The sequence below is a fragment of the Podospora anserina genome, chromosome 5 (assembly GCF_000226545.1).
Source record: "Podospora anserina S mat+ genomic DNA chromosome 5, supercontig 4".
Classification (NCBI taxonomy): domain Eukaryota; kingdom Fungi; phylum Ascomycota; class Sordariomycetes; order Sordariales; family Podosporaceae; genus Podospora; species Podospora anserina.
This window is the reverse complement of record NW_001914844.1, coordinates 381,205-398,147: the sequence shown is the minus strand read 5'-3', so window position 1 is coordinate 398,147 and position 16,943 is coordinate 381,205. Positions and strand designations below refer to the sequence as shown.

The 16,943-nt window shown below is 51.0% G+C and overlaps 5 protein-coding genes across 5 annotated transcripts; 3 read left to right on the top strand and 2 right to left on the bottom strand.

Annotated features, from left to right (window-relative positions):
* Nucleotides 1–862: 862 nt before the first annotated feature.
* Nucleotides 863–2,276, bottom strand: PODANS_5_4240 (uncharacterized protein; the record flags this gene model as incomplete). The annotated part of the gene is made up of 2 exons (XM_001904940.1): nt 863–1,002; nt 1,076–2,276. 2 exons carry the CDS (start codon nt 2,274–2,276, stop codon nt 863–865), a joined length of 1,341 nt encoding a protein of 446 aa, XP_001904975.1.
* A 1,042-nt stretch (nt 2,277–3,318) lies between these two features.
* PODANS_5_4230 (uncharacterized protein) lies at nt 3,319–4,143 on the bottom strand (the record flags this gene model as incomplete). Its single annotated transcript, XM_001904939.1, has 2 exons — nt 3,319–3,635; nt 3,864–4,143. The coding sequence occupies 2 exons, from the start codon at nt 4,141–4,143 to the stop codon at nt 3,319–3,321; spliced, it is 597 nt and encodes a 198-aa protein (XP_001904974.1).
* A 484-nt stretch (nt 4,144–4,627) lies between these two features.
* Nucleotides 4,628–5,617, top strand: PODANS_5_4220 (uncharacterized protein; the record flags this gene model as incomplete). The annotated part of the gene is made up of 2 exons (XM_001904938.1): nt 4,628–5,036; nt 5,094–5,617. 2 exons carry the CDS (start codon nt 4,628–4,630, stop codon nt 5,615–5,617), a joined length of 933 nt encoding a protein of 310 aa, XP_001904973.1.
* A 4,874-nt stretch (nt 5,618–10,491) lies between these two features.
* PODANS_5_4210 (uncharacterized protein) lies at nt 10,492–12,258 on the top strand (the record flags this gene model as incomplete). The annotated part of the gene is made up of 1 exon (XM_001904937.1): nt 10,492–12,258. One exon carries the CDS (start codon nt 10,492–10,494, stop codon nt 12,256–12,258), a length of 1,767 nt encoding a protein of 588 aa, XP_001904972.1.
* Nucleotides 12,259–16,416: 4,158 nt separating this feature from the next.
* Nucleotides 16,417–16,941, top strand: PODANS_5_4200 (uncharacterized protein; the record flags this gene model as incomplete). The annotated part of the gene is made up of 1 exon (XM_001904936.1): nt 16,417–16,941. A coding segment is annotated over one exon (525 nt), but the record flags the coding sequence as incomplete, so codon positions are not given.
* Nucleotides 16,942–16,943: the final 2 nt, after the last annotated feature.

Here is a 16,943-nt window from a genome sequence, read left to right as displayed (position 1 = left end):
CACAGGACAAATTGTCCACTGCAGAAAAGATAAAGTAGACGTTCAGGAAAGCCCGGTTCCTTGCGTCACAGTGCACTCCGCAAATAAGGGATGCCTATCCGTACCGTGTTCTGTCCGCTGTGGACCAGTCTGCGAGACGAGGAAGGGTCACCCTTTCATCAGCCCACACTCACTTTTCCTGAACCTGTGACATTCGACCACCGACCGCTCTTTTCAGTTGATGATTCAGTGACTGGTTCACCGAATATTGAGATATCTTCAGGTCTTTTTGCAACAATGATTTGTTGTGCGACTTTGGGAATCTCGGACACTTGATGACCGCTTGCCCCTCCTTTTTTTTGTGGCCCCCGATTGATGATTGATCAGCAGACCAGACCTACGTACACAACCGCACTCGCCCTCGCATTTGTTGATCCTCTCTTTTTCGTCCCTTCTTCGGCCGGCCGGTCTAGTCTGTCTCTATTGAAACCCCTTTTGGGAACATGTGGATATGAACTGATCAAAGCATCTCTCTCCCCTCCCTGGTTTCAGTTGTGCCACAGCATGGCGGGCTCTGCCGCCGACGGTGCCTTTTTCTTTCCTTGTTTTAGAGGGCTCTTCGAATCCCGCTTCTCTCCAACGAGGGAGAACAATGAGACGTGGCTTATTCGGACTGACAATAACGATTGGTTTCTGTATGCAACCCTTCTTATTGGCTCCTCAGCGCCGAAAATGCTGCCGAAAAGTACCATCTTCAAGTCGGCTGGTGTTTTTGGTCACGTCCCGGGCTCCACCCATCCGGAACCCAAGGCGGTGCGGATAGATTGGGGCGGCGTGGTTGCATGATATTAAACACTACTACAAAACAATATCGCGGACATTCCTACAGTTTCGCAGCCTTTCCATCCTCCAACATCTTGGTCTGCACCTGGTAAATCTTGAGCAGCTGCCGAACCGCCAAGTCAAGCAGGACATCCTCCGACCCTCCCGGAATTCTCGTCCCCGGAACCTCTCGGTAGAGCACTGTGTGATGGGTAGAAAAACAAGTCAGCATTACCTCATTCAGTCCGTGAACTTGAAGACAGAAAAAACTCACTCTCAGCAACCATCCCCTGCCCCGTAGTGGTGAACCCATTGCCCCCAAACAACAACACCGCCGTATCAGCACACTCCCTGAACACAATCCCCGCCTGCGCCTTCAGCAACGCCGTCATACCCCCCAACTTGACATCCGCCTCCTCCGCCGGCAGTCTTGTCATCCAATAAGCAAAATGCTCCACCCACGCAGTCAAACTCTCCAGCAACGCGCCCGCTTTCGCCAGCCGGTGCCGCACCACGGGCTGTTCCACCAGCGGCTTTCCAAACGCCTCCCTCTTCATGACGTACTCGAAGGCCGCGCTGAGCGCCACCCGAGCCTGCCTTGTCGTCCCCGTGGCGACGGCTAACCTCTCATGGTTGAAGTTGGTCATTATGTACTTCATCCCGTGGTTTTCCTTTCCAATCAGGTTCTCAACCGGGACTTGCACGTCGTCCAGCTCGATGAAAGTAGTCCCGGCCGAGATTTGCCCCGCGACTTTGAGACGGCGCATGTTAACCCCGGGGTGGTTTTTGAGCGGGACGACAAGGAGGGAAATGCCTGCTGCTCCCGAACCGGGGGGGCCGGTGCGGACGGCCATGGAGGCGTAGTCGGACCAGATGCCGTTTGTGATCCATTTCTTGGTGCCGTTTACAATGTAGTGTTGCCCGTCGGGGGATTTCTTGGCCGTAGTCACGATCCCGGCCACGTCGGAGCCGGCCTCGGGTTCTGTGATGGCGATGCAGATTCTTTTTCTGCCCAGGAGGATGTCGGGGACGGTTTTTTCTTGGAGGATGGGGGAGCCGAACTTGAGGATGAGGGGGAGGCCGAAGGCGATGCCGGTCGTGAGGGAGCCTGGGGGGCCGGCGAGGCCGGAGCGGACCATTTCGTCGCTGTAGATGTAGCCGTGAAGGGAGTCAAAGTCTTCTACTTTCAGACCGCCGAGGAGGGTGTGGATGCCGAGTTTTTTGAGCCAGGCTGCGGGCAGGGGGGCGGGGAGGGCGGGGATGAGCATGTGGTGGTTGGCAAAGGTGGAAAAGACGGATTCGGGGACGGTGGCGGTGGGGGATTGCTCGGATTCGACGGCGAGGGAGTGGAGGTTGGAGGTGATGAAGGGGCGGATGGCTTTGGCCCATTGGAGGTGGGAAGGGGTGAAGTAGGGGGAGGGGAGGCCCATGAGGGCTGGGGGGTCGGAGAAGGGGATGGGGGCTTTGGAGGTCATTTTGGTGTTGACGATATGGCAAGTCACAGGCGAGTCAGGTGATGTGAGTAAATGAAGCAAAATTGTTCAAGGCGGTGGGTGTGGTGAACACAAAAGAAAGTATATGTAGCATCGCGGTCCCCCGCATTTTGGAGGCGATCACCAACCGTATGAACGTGATTGAGCCTCGGTTCCCCTGCCTTCTCCGCACGCCCTGACAGCTGCGTTGGAGATCACGACAGGGCTAGCTGAGCATGCGGGGTACCTGGCACAGCATTGGTTTCATGTTGGCTTAAGGCATAGGTGACTTTATCAATCGTTGCATGTATCTGTTGAAGAGAGGATGCATGGATGATATTGCTTCAAACTAGTCTCCTAGTAGCAGAAATGACAAACAGCCTCCACCACAGAAGCGAAAAGTTCAACTTTATGATCCTTAGAGCTTCCAAGATGCAGAGGTCGATTCTCCTACCTGTTTGACTTTGCCATTATTGTTACAAACTGCTCAAGCACCTACAGTGAAAGTCACCCCATCTCCAAGACTGATCCAGACCCCGGCGTAGTCTTTCAAATATAAACATCCCAAAATTCTGAGTTGAAATGGCCTGAAAGACATGACAATATAGCCCCTACCCAAACACCTACTTTATGCAATTGCGCTGTGCAACTCCATCCCATCTCGCCCCTAGCCGAAGCTTGCCTTTTGCCTCATCTGGCTTCTTTGCTTTTGGCAGTAAGATCTCCCATATCCCACAACGACTCCGGGTTGAAATCCTTTGACTCTCGCTTCCTAGCTAATCGACCACTAACACCTTGCAACCCCAGCTGATTCCTAAACTTGGTGGTGAACGTTCCCCCAGGTTAAGCTGCTGACCTTCAGCTGGGGCTGCACAATGCAGGGGAACTAATCAGGAAGCGAGACCTCGAGAATCTCAACCTGGAGCCCTTGTGAGATCAATATGAAAAGATCTCACCACTGCGCCAAAGCCTGAGGCAAACAACCTTACTCCAAACATGCTGCCTAGCCAACCCGACACCTCCCTCCCTCATTCAGCCACCCCCCTTACAAAACAAAAGCCCAAGCCATCAACCCGACCGCCACCCCCTGCACCCCCAACCTCTGCACCGCTCCGGCCGAATCCGGGCTGGCAGTCGACGTAGAAGTCGACGTCGTAGACGTGCTGGTCTGAGTCCTCGTAGCAGTACCAGGAACCGTCACCGAAGCAGTGGTATCATCCCCAGCCCCCGGCCTTCCCTCCGACCTCGTAGCACACATATTAAACCCATTCCCACTCGCCCCCGTATGCGTCATCGTGCCGACATAGACACAATCGCCATTCAGGTTAGGATTGAAAACAATCCTATCCGCTCCGGGGGAGCCTGCTCATCATCATCAGCATCTATCATGACGTGTGTAAAAAAAAATTAAACATAAAAAAAATAAAAAAAAATAAAAAGAAATTGAAAAAAAAATTGAAAAAGAAAAAAATATAAATTGAAAAAAATAAAAATAAAAATAACCAAAATTTAAAAGAAATTTAAAAATAATAATAAAAAAAAGAATTTTTTTAAAAAAAGAGGGGGTGGGGGGAAAGGGAAACTACTAACCCCCTTCATAAACCCCATTCCTCACTATAGGAAACTCCTGATACGGCCCGCTGGCAGCAAAAACGAGACCCTCCCGGTTGTTGAACCGGTGAGGATACTTGTTGTTTCCCAATTGCTCCCCGTCCTCGTGGAGACGGCAGCCTTGCTCGAGGGCTTCCTCGATTTGGGACCGGGACCAGTTGTTGTTTCCGCAGGTTACTTGGCCGATGGAGGAGGTGCCTTGGGCTGTGGCGGTGGCGGCGGAGAGGGTGAGGAGGAGGAGGGTTTTGAGGGTGAACATTTTTGATGGGTGATGATGAAAACAGGATGAAGATAGAGAGAGAGAGAGAGAGAGAGAGAAAGAAGTGAGAGGTGAGGTTGAAGTTAGGTTAAAATGAGCGTGAGAGTTGATGTGTTTGCCAAGGGTCGTGGCGCCAAGAAGACACTGGGGGATTCTCGGGGGAGAGGTAAGTGATTGGCTGCGTTGATGGGGGTGATGGGGAAATTGTGAGACATTGAGATGAATTTGTGGAGCTGCTTCTCTTTTCAGCTGGAGCGAGTGGTTTGGCGGTGTTCTAGAATTTTTGCACTAACATTTTTGGGGAGTGAATTGTGAGCCAGCCATTCGATGTTCTGCGAGGCCTCCTGAACAACCGCCAGGAGGATCCAGGAAGAATCTGGTGGGCATCGCATGCCTCGCTGACGTCAACCCCACCTTTGACAACCATAACTTGTATTTTGAGGACAGACGTCTTTTGTAGCAGGCCAGCAATATTTAGACTTGCATGATAGAGAAAGCTTTGGACGACTTTTTCTCGCTCATTCCTTCCTTGTCAAAATCATCGGATCAAACCACCTCAGTTTTGACACCTTCACGACCAATCATGTGCAATATTTTTGAACAGTCGTTGCAACGGCTCAGCAACCGCGAAGCTGTGTTGACCGCGGTTCGGCACTGGGTCCAGGAAGCCCAGAAAGAACAGCCCGGCGATGATCTGGAGCACCTCTTGTGGTATGCCTGGGAGGCGGTTATTGACAAGGCGGGGAAGACGCCCGTGGACCAGCAAGAGCAGCTAGTACAGTTTCTTGCCGAGCTCAGGAAGCACGAGCTGCCAAACTTGCGGTTTGGCGAGCACAAGGTGTGGAAAGATTTGCCCAACTTCGGGCTGGCGGCTAGGGAGAAGTACAACGATGGTAAGCTTTGACTCAATCCCAAGGTCGTTATGACCACCTTCGCTAATACCATGAAAGTAGAGGCGTTTGCTGCTGATTCACCCGAAGACCGTGCCAAACAAGATGGACTGGTGGGGTTGCTCGCAAGGTTGACAGGTGTGGTGACCAAGGATATCGACCCGGAGACCACAAAGGGAGATGTCGGCGGCGACTTTGCGTTGTTTGGGCTCTGGACCCTGAGGGAGGTCTTTGAGGGTAATGTTACCACATCGAACCCGGAGAGAAAGGAATACATTACGGCGGATGGAGAGTTGGTACAAGGAGCAGATGCCCAGGTTGCCAGTCGGGGAGTCAATCAGGCTAGCCTCTACATCCTGTTGGCGGGGGAGTATCTCTGGAGGTTGAGCCAGGCGAATAAAGATTTCGTGGGGAACAACGGCGCGCCTGGCCCCTACTTCAAAGATCGCGCATGGAAGGGCTTCAGCAAGGAGAGGTGGGCAATCTGGAAGAGAGGGTTCGAGAAGGCCCAGGAGTGGGTTGTGGGTGAGGAAGCCAAGTCAAGAGTCAAGGCCGCCGTCGAGAAGATGGCTAAGCTTGAATGATGTTGGTTTGAGGGAGAGATTCCGGGGGACCGACACATGAATTAAGGTATTTTAGCCAGCTACTTGGTAGGTAGCTTCCGGCTAGCCTAGATCAAATTGACGTGTCTTATTGGAATGCTCTGGATGTTTCTGCTATTTTCGACAACATTATACTGCCGTTTACTATGCTCATTGGCATTAAAGAGCGGCTCAAGGTCCTTGCTGTGAACCCATCAAGACACCGAGTGGCAAGTAGGTCTGTGAGACTGTATTTGAAACCAGAGTAGGTTCGAGACCTACTGGCGCCAACCTGTGGGGATCTGGGGGTCAAGTGCAGTGGTCACAGGTTCTTGTACAAGCTCAGGTGAGTGCTACTGTGATGATGTTGAGTAGTGGAGTCCGGACAGCTCCTAAGGCGCCCAAGTTATAAAGTTCGCATTAACTTGGAAGATAAGATATTTCCCAACTTTAGCCCCATTCTATGATTCCTATCCCTTTACGGTAGGCAATCCAGTAGTCAACTCATCTTGGGAATAGCCTCATCTCGTCTCGGCTCGGCTCACCGTCCCCTTACCTTATTCCATCCCACTGCAAACCCCGCATTCTCCGAGATGTGTCTGCCATCAATGACCCAGCAAACTCTATTTCTGGGTTCTTCTCTTTTTCTGATTCTTCTAGCCGCAGTGAAGCTTTGCGTTGCTCATATCTGAGATATTCAAGCTCAGCGCTTCCTTTGCAGTTTTCCCCTTCCCTCTCCTGTCGCTCCAACTCCTCGTCCAAAGCCCTGGTGGCCTCCACCTTCCTCTGCGAGGTCTCGACCCTTTCAGCCTCAATCTCTGCCATTTTGCGTTGCCAAGCTTCTCCCGGTTTTAGCAACTCGAAGCGTTTCTCATTGATAGCTTCATACCGATGCCTAGCAATCTCAAGGGTATCCGCGGGACTTTCCTTCTCGGGCCATACACTATCCTTTCTTCTTTCTCTGATTTGATCTTGTTTCCTGTTCTCCAGCACGTTCCGCGTGAGAGTATCCCAGTCGTCATTCTGAGCGGCCAATCGAAATACCGCCCTCCTGCTCTCGGTACTCAACTGGCAGGCTGTAAGCCAGTACAGTTTGAAAATTCTGCTTGGGAAGCTGTTTTTGATCCCTACCCCCTTCCCACCCTCCGTCTGCAAAGCAAAGAGCATCGCCGACACATGGCCATCTTTGGCAGTCCAGCCACAATATACTATTTGCTATGGCTCATTTCAATCCCATCGCAGTAAAAGCTGGGGCTTAGAATTTCACCTGAAACATTTGCTTCCTCAGCCGCATTCTTAGTCTTGTGTTTCGGTGCGACAAGTTCGCCTTCGCTTTGTGGCATCTTCTCTGCGTCTAGATGAGTCGAGGTCTCCAGCTTGCCTTCACCTGCTCGGCTTGCTTGATGGTATCTAACAAGAGTAACTGGTGTGCAGTATATACAGTGGTCTGCTTGATGTCCACAGGCAGCCTGAAGCGAAGGAAGGTGACTGGGTAAGAGCAGCTGGGGGCCAAAGTGCAAGTTCTCCGCTTTACCATTCGCACCTTCCCGTTGTCTACTCACATCTGCAGCGGCTTTTGGTATGATCATGACCTTCTTAAATCTTTGAAACGCCGGCATGTCGGGCCTCGAAATCGCCGGGGTGCTTTTGGGGTGAATCCATCCCTATTCTGATCTCGACCCTCGAGTACTACAGCGAAGGTCTTTCTACGTTGCGAAGGTAAAAGAAGTACCAGGCTGAACTGGATTCCAATATCGAGAAGCTCACCAATCAAGATATTGATCTAGAGTCTTCACGACGGGCCCGCTCGCAAGGAAAACTCCTCCATATTCTTAGGAATCTTTTGAATGAGTCTGTACCACGCTCTGCAACCTAGCTTGGCATGTAGTTGCCAACACGATCTCGGCGTAAAACTCGAAAGGAGGACCACCATCACGATCACCGACACCAGACGTACATCCTCTAATACCTCAAGCCTCCGCTACTGACCCCCCGGCATCTAGACCCAAAGGAAAAACGACTGTCAGCTTCAGATTGCCTCAGTTAGTAGTCACGTCAACAGCCACGACTGTTCTCGAATCACAACCACAGAACACTATCACTAGCGCAATTTCAGGCCTGACCAACACCTTGACGGTCCCTTTGTTATCGAAAATCAGCACAACGATAAATATTTGCGAGGCCTTTCAAATTTGCAACAGAGTTGCATTGCGCAGGATAGGGGCGCCTATGGGATCATCATTGACCACCAGGCGTTAGGAATGGGCAGACAATATACCATCTACCCCAGCGACCCGACAACAACTTGGTCTCTCATCGCGACCGTCTCCACCTTGCACTCGTCATTTCATCAAACGTCCTTCAACTCCACGGCACCCCTTGAGTCCCGGACGCCCTCGGTAGCCATGATGTTTTCTTTCTTGCGAGGAATGGATATCTTTTGTATAGCCAGCCACTCTTCCGCAACACTCACCAACCTTCCACCAACCCAGTCTTGTCGCCTTCGGAATCAGACAACGGCCTTGCCTTCGTCCTCGAGCGGGAACCCAAAGTACTCGCCCTTGGCTTCCTCCTTATCGAGCTAATGCTTGGCCAAACGCTGGACGCACTTCGCGGCGACACGGGACCAGGGAATCTTTCCCGAAGGTAGTCTGCTATCAAAATATGTCATCGCACAGAACGCCTTACCTAGGATCAAGACGGAGAGTCTGAATTACTGGACTGCGGTCAGCCGCTGTACGGATGGGGATCTCCACAACTGGAGGTCGGGGACAAATGGTACGGGACTGGACAATGAGAGCTTGTGTGAGGAGGTATATTCGGGAGTAATTGCGCTGCGCATTTTCAACTTATCACCCTTGGGGAGTGAAATTTTCTTCTTTTCTTTTTCTTTTTTGGATTAGATATCTTGGAAGTATACGCGCAGCGATGGAGTGGACCGTATCTAATTTATTCGATCGTGGCTCTACCTACCAAAAGTGACAATCCCTTCTTCATTTTTCAGAGCTTTCTGACGTCTCAGATCTCCTCACACAACTCTTGATCAACACGAACCCGACAACCTGGGATCGGACCCATAATAACCACACCCCACACATCAGATGCGAAAAGCGGAATAGCGTTTTGTTTTGGAGCTGTCTAGAACCATTGTAGGCATTCTAGACAACAAGGAAAAGGGGGAAGCAATTACCAAACAAAGGTGAAAAACCCGCTCGTTTGTGGCATTGGTGCGGTTGTGGCTCCGCTCTGCGCTTTTATATCTTTGTAACAACAACACCGAGGAGGACCGAGAGCGAGAGAGTGATCAAGCTTTTCACTGACAGGATGAAGAGCGGATACCGAGCAGTAAATCAGGATGGATGCTACAAGCCATTGCTCAGTGATATATTCCTTGATAGGCGCTATCGTCCGCAATGTTACGTAACTTGAGGGCGACCTTGGGCAAGCTATCGGCATGTTCCGCGTCGAGGTAGCCCCTGGACAAGTTTTGATAGCCAATGGCTGGATGGCTGGCGTAAAACTCCAGTTGGGCCTTGCATGCGCAAAAATATAGTTGTAGTAAGGGTCTGTGTCACGGATTTGTTTGCAACATGGTGTATCCTGATGGGCTTCGGTGATATTCTACCAAGAACTTGATGTGAATGAGGCCGGTGGCGTCTTGGTTCAGGAGGTTTGTCCTGTTTTCCTCTAGCGCAATGTCATGTCGCTATCCATTCGGCCGATAAAGCTGTCAGGTCAGAGCGGAAGGGAACCGCGGAGGTGTTCGAGCAGGGAGGGCGTGAAACATTTGGGGAGATAGGACGGATTGCTGCTACGGCAGTTGACGGTAGTGGCGTCTGGGTTGCAACGGTGCCGGAGTGTGTTGTGGAGAGCAGGCGGAGAACGGCGCATCTCCCGAGTTTGTCACCGAGATGGATGAGATGGAGGCCGTAGGGGAGATGTCATGAACTTGGCGTTCTGGGCTTCGTTTTGAGAAACTCCAGGGCTGTCTTGGACGAAGATGAAAGGATGAACCCAGGACTCAGGACCCTAACCCGCAAGCGAAGTTTCGTCGGAACGGTGACTGATTGGTTGATGTGTGAAGGGATCTGCGAAGGTGGGGCATCTCAAGTCTCTCTTCTCCCCCGCCAAGCGATCGTGGTTGGGGGCCCGGGCGCTATCGAGAGGGGTTACGCGCGATCAAGCGCACAACGGCTGCGGCCCTGATGCAGCCGTGACGACGTTGGGAACGATGACAGCCTAGCTCGCCTTGAGTCGCTCACTAGTCGGACCGGACCCTGGAGCCCATCATCGAGTCTGCCCTCCCGTCCCCCGTCCCCCCGGGGGGGATAGAGTGGCACGTCAGACAAGGCACGAACGAAAAGAGCAGGAGTTCTGGTGGAGGTGGCGCTGTGTCCCGTCCGCTGGAACTGCCAGGTGGTAATGCGCGGGGGTGGGCCTCCCATTGTTCCCTTCTCTTGAGTGTTCCTCCAGCTCCAGTCCAGTGATCTGGCAATCAATCAATCCAATCCCTCAAATTGCAGCGAGCGTCCACCTTCGACCACACCACAGACGCCATCGTCCATCCGTACACAATCAGATCATCCTGTCGCCCACGCCGGACTTTCCTCCGCGCTGCGACCCCCACCACCCTGCGAGTCCGTCAGGCCAACAGCAATGGTGCTGACGCTGTCGCCGGAGCCCCTCGGCCGTTCACACCGTGACTCCCCGCGACCCAGTGCCCACTTGCGCTACCGCTGCCGTCACCACCCCCGTTGCTCCGTTGGCGAAAGCGGACCCGCCACCGGCCTCAGCCAACCGTTGCCTCCGCCCCGTTGACCGTTGAGTTGACCGTTGGATCTAACCGTCAACGCCGCTGCCGCCGCCATCAGAACTCAATGGACCTCGACGGCAGCACGTCTACGGACGGTGGGCCCATGGCCCTCCTCGCCGCCGCCGAGGACTTGACAGGACTCGTTCTCGACGGCGACGAGGTCAAGGTTTTTGTCAAGGAAGAAGCCACAAGCCCAGTGTCAAGCACTGGCAGATCATGCCAGGCTCCATCGCTGAAATGGAAACCCAAAGCTCCCCCGAGGACCTCCGGTGCCCACAGCAGCAATCAAACCACCGCATCGCGGCATCATGCCACCAAATCCGGTAGACATGGCAGCAAAGCAGCAGCAGCCGCCAAAGCCGCCGCCCTCCGAGGCCCTCACCCATCGCCGCACCCCATTGTTCCTCGCCGTGTCGAGGACTGGGATCCGTGGAAAGGGCTACTCCATGAACTCTACATCACCCAAAACCGCATCCTCCGTGACATTATACAACTGATGGAAACCAACTACAACCTCAAGGCCACACCCAAAATGTACAAGAACCAGTTCGCCCGCTGGGGCTTTTTCAAATACGCCGTCAAGAGGCGGCCACGGTACAACTCTGACGAATCCCCCACCGACGACACCTACGGTTCAAAGTCGTCATCGGCCTCCATGATCTCCCTCAGCAGAAACAACAGTTACAGCACCAATTCCCCCACCTTCTTCGGCAACGACACGTCCCGCGCCGCTCAGCTAGGGTTAACTGCCATCCGCCGTTTCTTGCACGGGTACATCGACCTCGATATCAGCAACCTCCGGGTAGAAGAAGTCGCCGGCTACATCGACCCTTGTTATCGCTACTTTAAGGTTTCCATGGATCTATTCGACTTGAAGGAGAATAAAACCGGAGGCGAGGTGTTAAGGCTGGCATTCCTGCAGATCGAACGCAAGCTCGAGAAGCCGACGATGAAGTCATTTTCGGATTTGTGTTTTGTCGTCCCGCATTTGTTATTGGAGTACGGGAGGTTAGATATCCTCAAGGCTTACTTTCGTTACTTGGCACGGTTAACAACCGTCAAGTTTGGAAACCACCCCGTCTCGGAGATCGCGGCGAGTTTTGTCGAGATGTTTGAGGAAGGGTCGGAGAATGAGGAGAGGCTGATGGGGTACATTCAGCTTTTGTCACAAGCCAACGCGGATGTCATTGAGGATATTCCTGGTGTGCTGGGTAGGACGAGAGAGTGGGCGAGAAATCAGAGTTTGGCTTGCCAGCAGAGGGAAGATAGGAGTCGCAGTGGGAGTCCAAATTCTTCGGCTGCTTCGTCGAAGGGGTCACCTCCTGATATGAACATGGCGGTGGCGCCTTCTGTGAGGGATAGAGACAAGAGGCGGCATCACATGCTTCGAGTCGAGGCCCAGAGTGTGTATTGGGCGCAAAAGCTGGTTATGTCGGGTGATCCGGAAAGTGAAGCGCTGGCTGAGCAGTGGTTGGCGAAGGAATTCGGGCATGATTTCAAGCCCCGGGTGATGGCATTGCTGGAGAGGCTAAAGATGATGAGGGATATCGGGGTATTCCCGGAGGTGTTTGCCAAGATGATGGAATGTCTGTTTATTGGGTGGCTGTTTGATTATTGCGAGTTTGTGGAAGAGTGGGAAGAGGCGTTTGAATGGGGGAGACAGGGGCTGGCACTGTCGGCGAATGAGCAGTATGTGATTTGGAGTATTCACTTGGAGGGGGTGATGAGAGAGCACGGCAGTGTGTTGGAAGCGGATGCACTGAAGAAAAAGAGACAGGGGATGGACTGGATGGAACAGGTGAGGACGCAGGTGGACAAGTTGACTTTGTAAGGTTTATTTTGTGTGTAATTTTAAAAGGTAAGAAGGGAGTTTTTAGTTTGAAGAAGGGTTTGATACCTTTGAAGATGGGTATGTTGATTGGTTACAAAACGGGATGGGGGAGATGGGTTTGCATTGGGAGATAATACCTTGGCTGTTTGCTCTGGTGTTCTAGGTGATATGAAGATGTTTCTCGTCTCTGTACAATTTGGTTATGCACTCTTTTCAGTTTGATTGCATGCATTGCCCCTTGTCAATCCAGAGAACACGGAGCTCAACATACCCGCGCTGATATCCCCAGTCACCTCATCTAGTGACTCGCAATGGGAAGCGTCACTAGGTCGGTGTACGGGCAATATCAGACGGGTCACTCTTCCGTTATTTGGACTTGCTCAGCTGAATTCTACGCCGACCAAATGACCAAGCAGCGCCCCTCGTCGATGATGATGATGATGATGATGATGATGCAGCCGCCGACAGGTTCGATCATCGGTCACACGATGAGTCTTGTCATGCCCAGAGATAGGTAGTCATTTGGTTGGAAAGTAAAGGAGCTGCTCCCAACTTTTAGATATTCAAACTCTCTGTCCTCTCTTCCCTCCAGAAGATTTTCTTTTCCTAAACTCGCCTCCAAACTGGGCTTTCGACCTCACCAGAGCCCAGAACAACCACCTTCAACGGCCTTCACACGATGATACTACGTACCGTAAGCAAAACGCAAAAACTTCCTGTCGTCCTTTTCAATCGACCTTTCCCCCCCCCCTTTGATCATATATTTCTACCCTTTTCTTACCCATATCTACCACCCTTCACTGATATCTAACGTGCGTGATAAGCGAGTGACACAGATAAGCGAGTGACACAGATAAGCGAGTGACACACTCACCCCCACAACATAACACCTCCACCTTCAACATCACTTTCTTCTACAACACAATATGACCTCACCATCAAAAGAAGGCAGGCTTATCATGGCCCTTCAAGCTCTCGAAAAAGATAAAGATCTAAGTTTACGAGCTGCAGCTAACGTCTATAATGTTGCTTTCAAAACCCTTGCACGCCGACGCGCCGGTATACCTGCACGACGCGATATTCTAGCCAATTCGCGTAAGTTTACGGATCTAGAGGAAAAAAAGGATTGTTTAATATATAATTGAGCTATCTACACGCGCATTTCATCTTCGGCTTTCGTATGTGGAAGATATGGCTAATCGATTGTTACGCGAACGCGACGCGCCTCCTGTTGGCGTACGATGGGCTTATAACTTCGTTAAACGTGAGCTAAAACTTCGGACGCGTTTTACGCGTAAATATAACTACTAGAGGGCCAAATGCGAGGATCCAAAGGTTATTGGCGAGTGATTTACCCTTGTACGGAATACTAAGGCTAAGTACGGTATTGTGGATAACGATATTTGATAACGATATTTATAACTTCGACGAGACTGGGTTTATGATAGGTATTATCGTTATTATTATAGTCGTTATAACTTCTAATAGCCGTAGTAAGGCCAAACAGGTCCAGCCTAGTAATCGTAAGTGGGCTACGGTTATTTAGGGCGTAAATATTTTAGGTTAGGCTATTGGTTTGGGGTACGGCCACAGGCCTGAGAGTATGAGTAAAGAAGCGGGGCGCTCAGAGGACTCAGGGGTTCAGGGGGGCCATGTATATAAGTGGTCTGCTTCGGACATTCTATTTTAGACAGGACATCGACTTTTATTTTTCTTCGTATTTTGTGCCTTGCACGCGTGCAGGCAATTCTGGCCCTCTGATCAGGCCAATCCGGTGCTTATTATGTGGCCTGCGAGCCCATAGTGTCTTTTCTTTGTCCTACGTGAAGTGCGGCCTGCGAGCGAGTCACTGTCACGCAGGTGTGTTCATTCTGAGACCTGTTGAGGGTATATTTGTGGTGTTGTGATTGTTTTGTGTGTTTTCTCACCATTTCACTATCCTACTATTCATTATCTTAGCTAAGTAATATTACTTTACTAATTAATATTAAGAGTGTAGCCTTCCGGCCACCTAGCGCATCACAATAACCGATAATAGCTAAACTACTAATAAGAAAGGTATAAATTAGATTCGTTACTTCGATTTCCATATAATATTTCGTACGAAGGGCAAATATCGGCTATTAATCCTTAACGGCTACGAGAGCCACCACTCTAAAAAAATTTAAAACCTACTACCGGGAATATAATATTATTATACTATATATATCTCCGCACTTCTTCTATATACTTTAGCCATTAAATATTAACTATTTTACACTATTAAAGAAGGCGTATAGCCGCTAAATTATACAGTCAATGCGGATAAACATTATATATATCAGTAAGTTAAAGTTTCTTTATACGTTTAAAGAAGCATTTTTTACTTCGGTTATAGAAAAAAATATCCAAGGTAGTTTTACTAGCGCCGGCCTTATACCGTACGATTCAAAGAGGGTAATATCTAAGCTAGATATACGCATTCGGACTCTAACACCTCCAGCCTTGAGCCTAACCACGGCACTACCTTGGGTCTCTTAAACGCCACATAACCCTCGGGAGGCTACCTCACAGTTAGCGCTTATTAAAACTCGAATTTCTAACTATTAGGGCAGCTCTCTAACCTCAATGCTAGCCGCTATGGACTAATTTACTAAGGGAGTAATAAGTATAATACACGAGGTAGCTCTTCTCCATACAGAGGTCTCTTCGCTACGCAAGGCCAATAAGGAGCTTAGTAAGAAACGGAGAGCCAAAAAAACACGTATGCGGCTTAGAGGGTCACTTACTGTACAAGAGGCACAGGATTTACTGGATCAGAAGGCTGTGGGTGAGCAGGTAGCCCAGGAAATACGACAAAGTGGTGCTGGTGCAGGGGGGTCTCGTACGAAGATTCGGTGCTGTGGTGTGTGCGGCAAGCCTGGCCATAATGCACGTACGTGTAAAGAGGCTGCAGAATCGTCTGATTCATCTATTTCTAGTTCAGTTATCGTTGTTTCCTAGTGTTGTGGTTGTATAATTGAGGATAGTTATAGTGGGGTGGTGGAAAGTGTGTCGTTCGCTTGTCTGTGTCACTCGCTTATCACGCACGTTATTGTCTTTTGCCCTTTTGACCTGCACCAATTCAACTTTGAACTCATTTTCTACACCACCACAGTCTCTATATACCAAGGACGAGACACCGTTGGGAAAGGAGTTGCCCAGGGATATGTGGTACGTTTTTACGCCTAGATGTAACAGAAACGAGGGGTTGGGTATGGAGGCTGATGGGTATTTTTCAGGGTTGAATTCGGTTTTCAGGTTGTTTCGGTTCGGTACCAGTATTTGAGGAAGACGGCGAGGGAGGAGATGGAGGGTATGTGCATTAATTTTGCTGACGTTGGGATTCATGGGGATGATGTTGGGGTATGCAGAGGGCTGATGTTTTTTGTTTTGATAGCGGAGGCTGAGCAGGTGTCTGACCTTGCTGAGGCGGCTGACCGGCTGTGTTGCTGCTGCCAACAAGCATGGTGATGAGTGGGATTGGCTGTCGCTGGAGGTGTTGGTTCCGCCGGAGTTGATGGGCGAGTTGCTTACTAGCTATATAGTGCCCTGGATTGGGAGTGAGGATAGCTTCTTGGGATGGGGGACTACTGCATACATGGCGTAGCATACCGGGAACGCATGGGTCTGTTAAAGACAGTGGGCGGCATGGCGGGCATGGCAGGCATGGCGTTACGGTTTCTTTCGGCTGTTTGAGGTCTGAGGCGTCAGGGAAATATTTCGAGGCGGCTATCAGCATGGAATCAGGCGCTATGAGCATTTTCGGAGGCGTTTAAAACATTCTCTTAGGTGTCTAAAATCTGGAGGCAGGCGCTGTCAACACAGTGCAATGTGTGTTTCTGGCAATACTGTAGGGTGTTTTGAGTTCTTAACTATATGTCATCAATATGGTTGTATGTGTTTCCACTATCGTGACAAATGTCGACAAAACAAAAGGGTCATCTTTAACACGTGAGAGAGCTATGGCTGTGCCACCCGAATGCAACACCGTTACAGCCAGCACCCAACACTGTACCATCTGCACCTGCGCCTCCTTATGCCTAGACCCTTTATACATATCCCGCCCAGTCTTCCCCTAACCTCACCTCACCTCCCTCATCTTTACTCCCCTTCCCCCCCCCCCCCCCAAAAAAAAAAATGAAGCTCATCATCGCCGGCTCAACCGGCTTCCTAGCCACAGAACTAACCCGCCAATCCCTCTCCAACCCCCTCATCACCTCCCTCATCACCCTCGGCCGGAAACCCTGCCCCCCGCCCGACCCATCCACCCTCCTCCCAAACGCCGACCTCTCCAAACTCAAATCTGTCATCCTCGAGGATTTCGACAGAGATGACTACCCCGACAACATCAAATCCGACCTCTCCAACGCAAACGCCTGCATCTGGACCATAGCCATCACCCCCGCCCAGCTCAAGACCGTGCCCTGGGAGACAACGGTCAAGGTCTGCCGTGACTACGCCGTGACTGGGATCAAGGTGATCTCCTCCTTGACGGATAAAAGGCTGTTTAGATTTGTCTATGTCAGTGGTGCCAACGCTGTGCGGGATCCGGCAAAGAAGCCGTTGTTGTTGGGCGATTATTGCGTTCTCCGCGGCGAGGCGGAAAACAAGATCTTGGAGTTTGGGAAAACATCTGGGGGAAGGGTGGAGGTGGCGATTGCGAA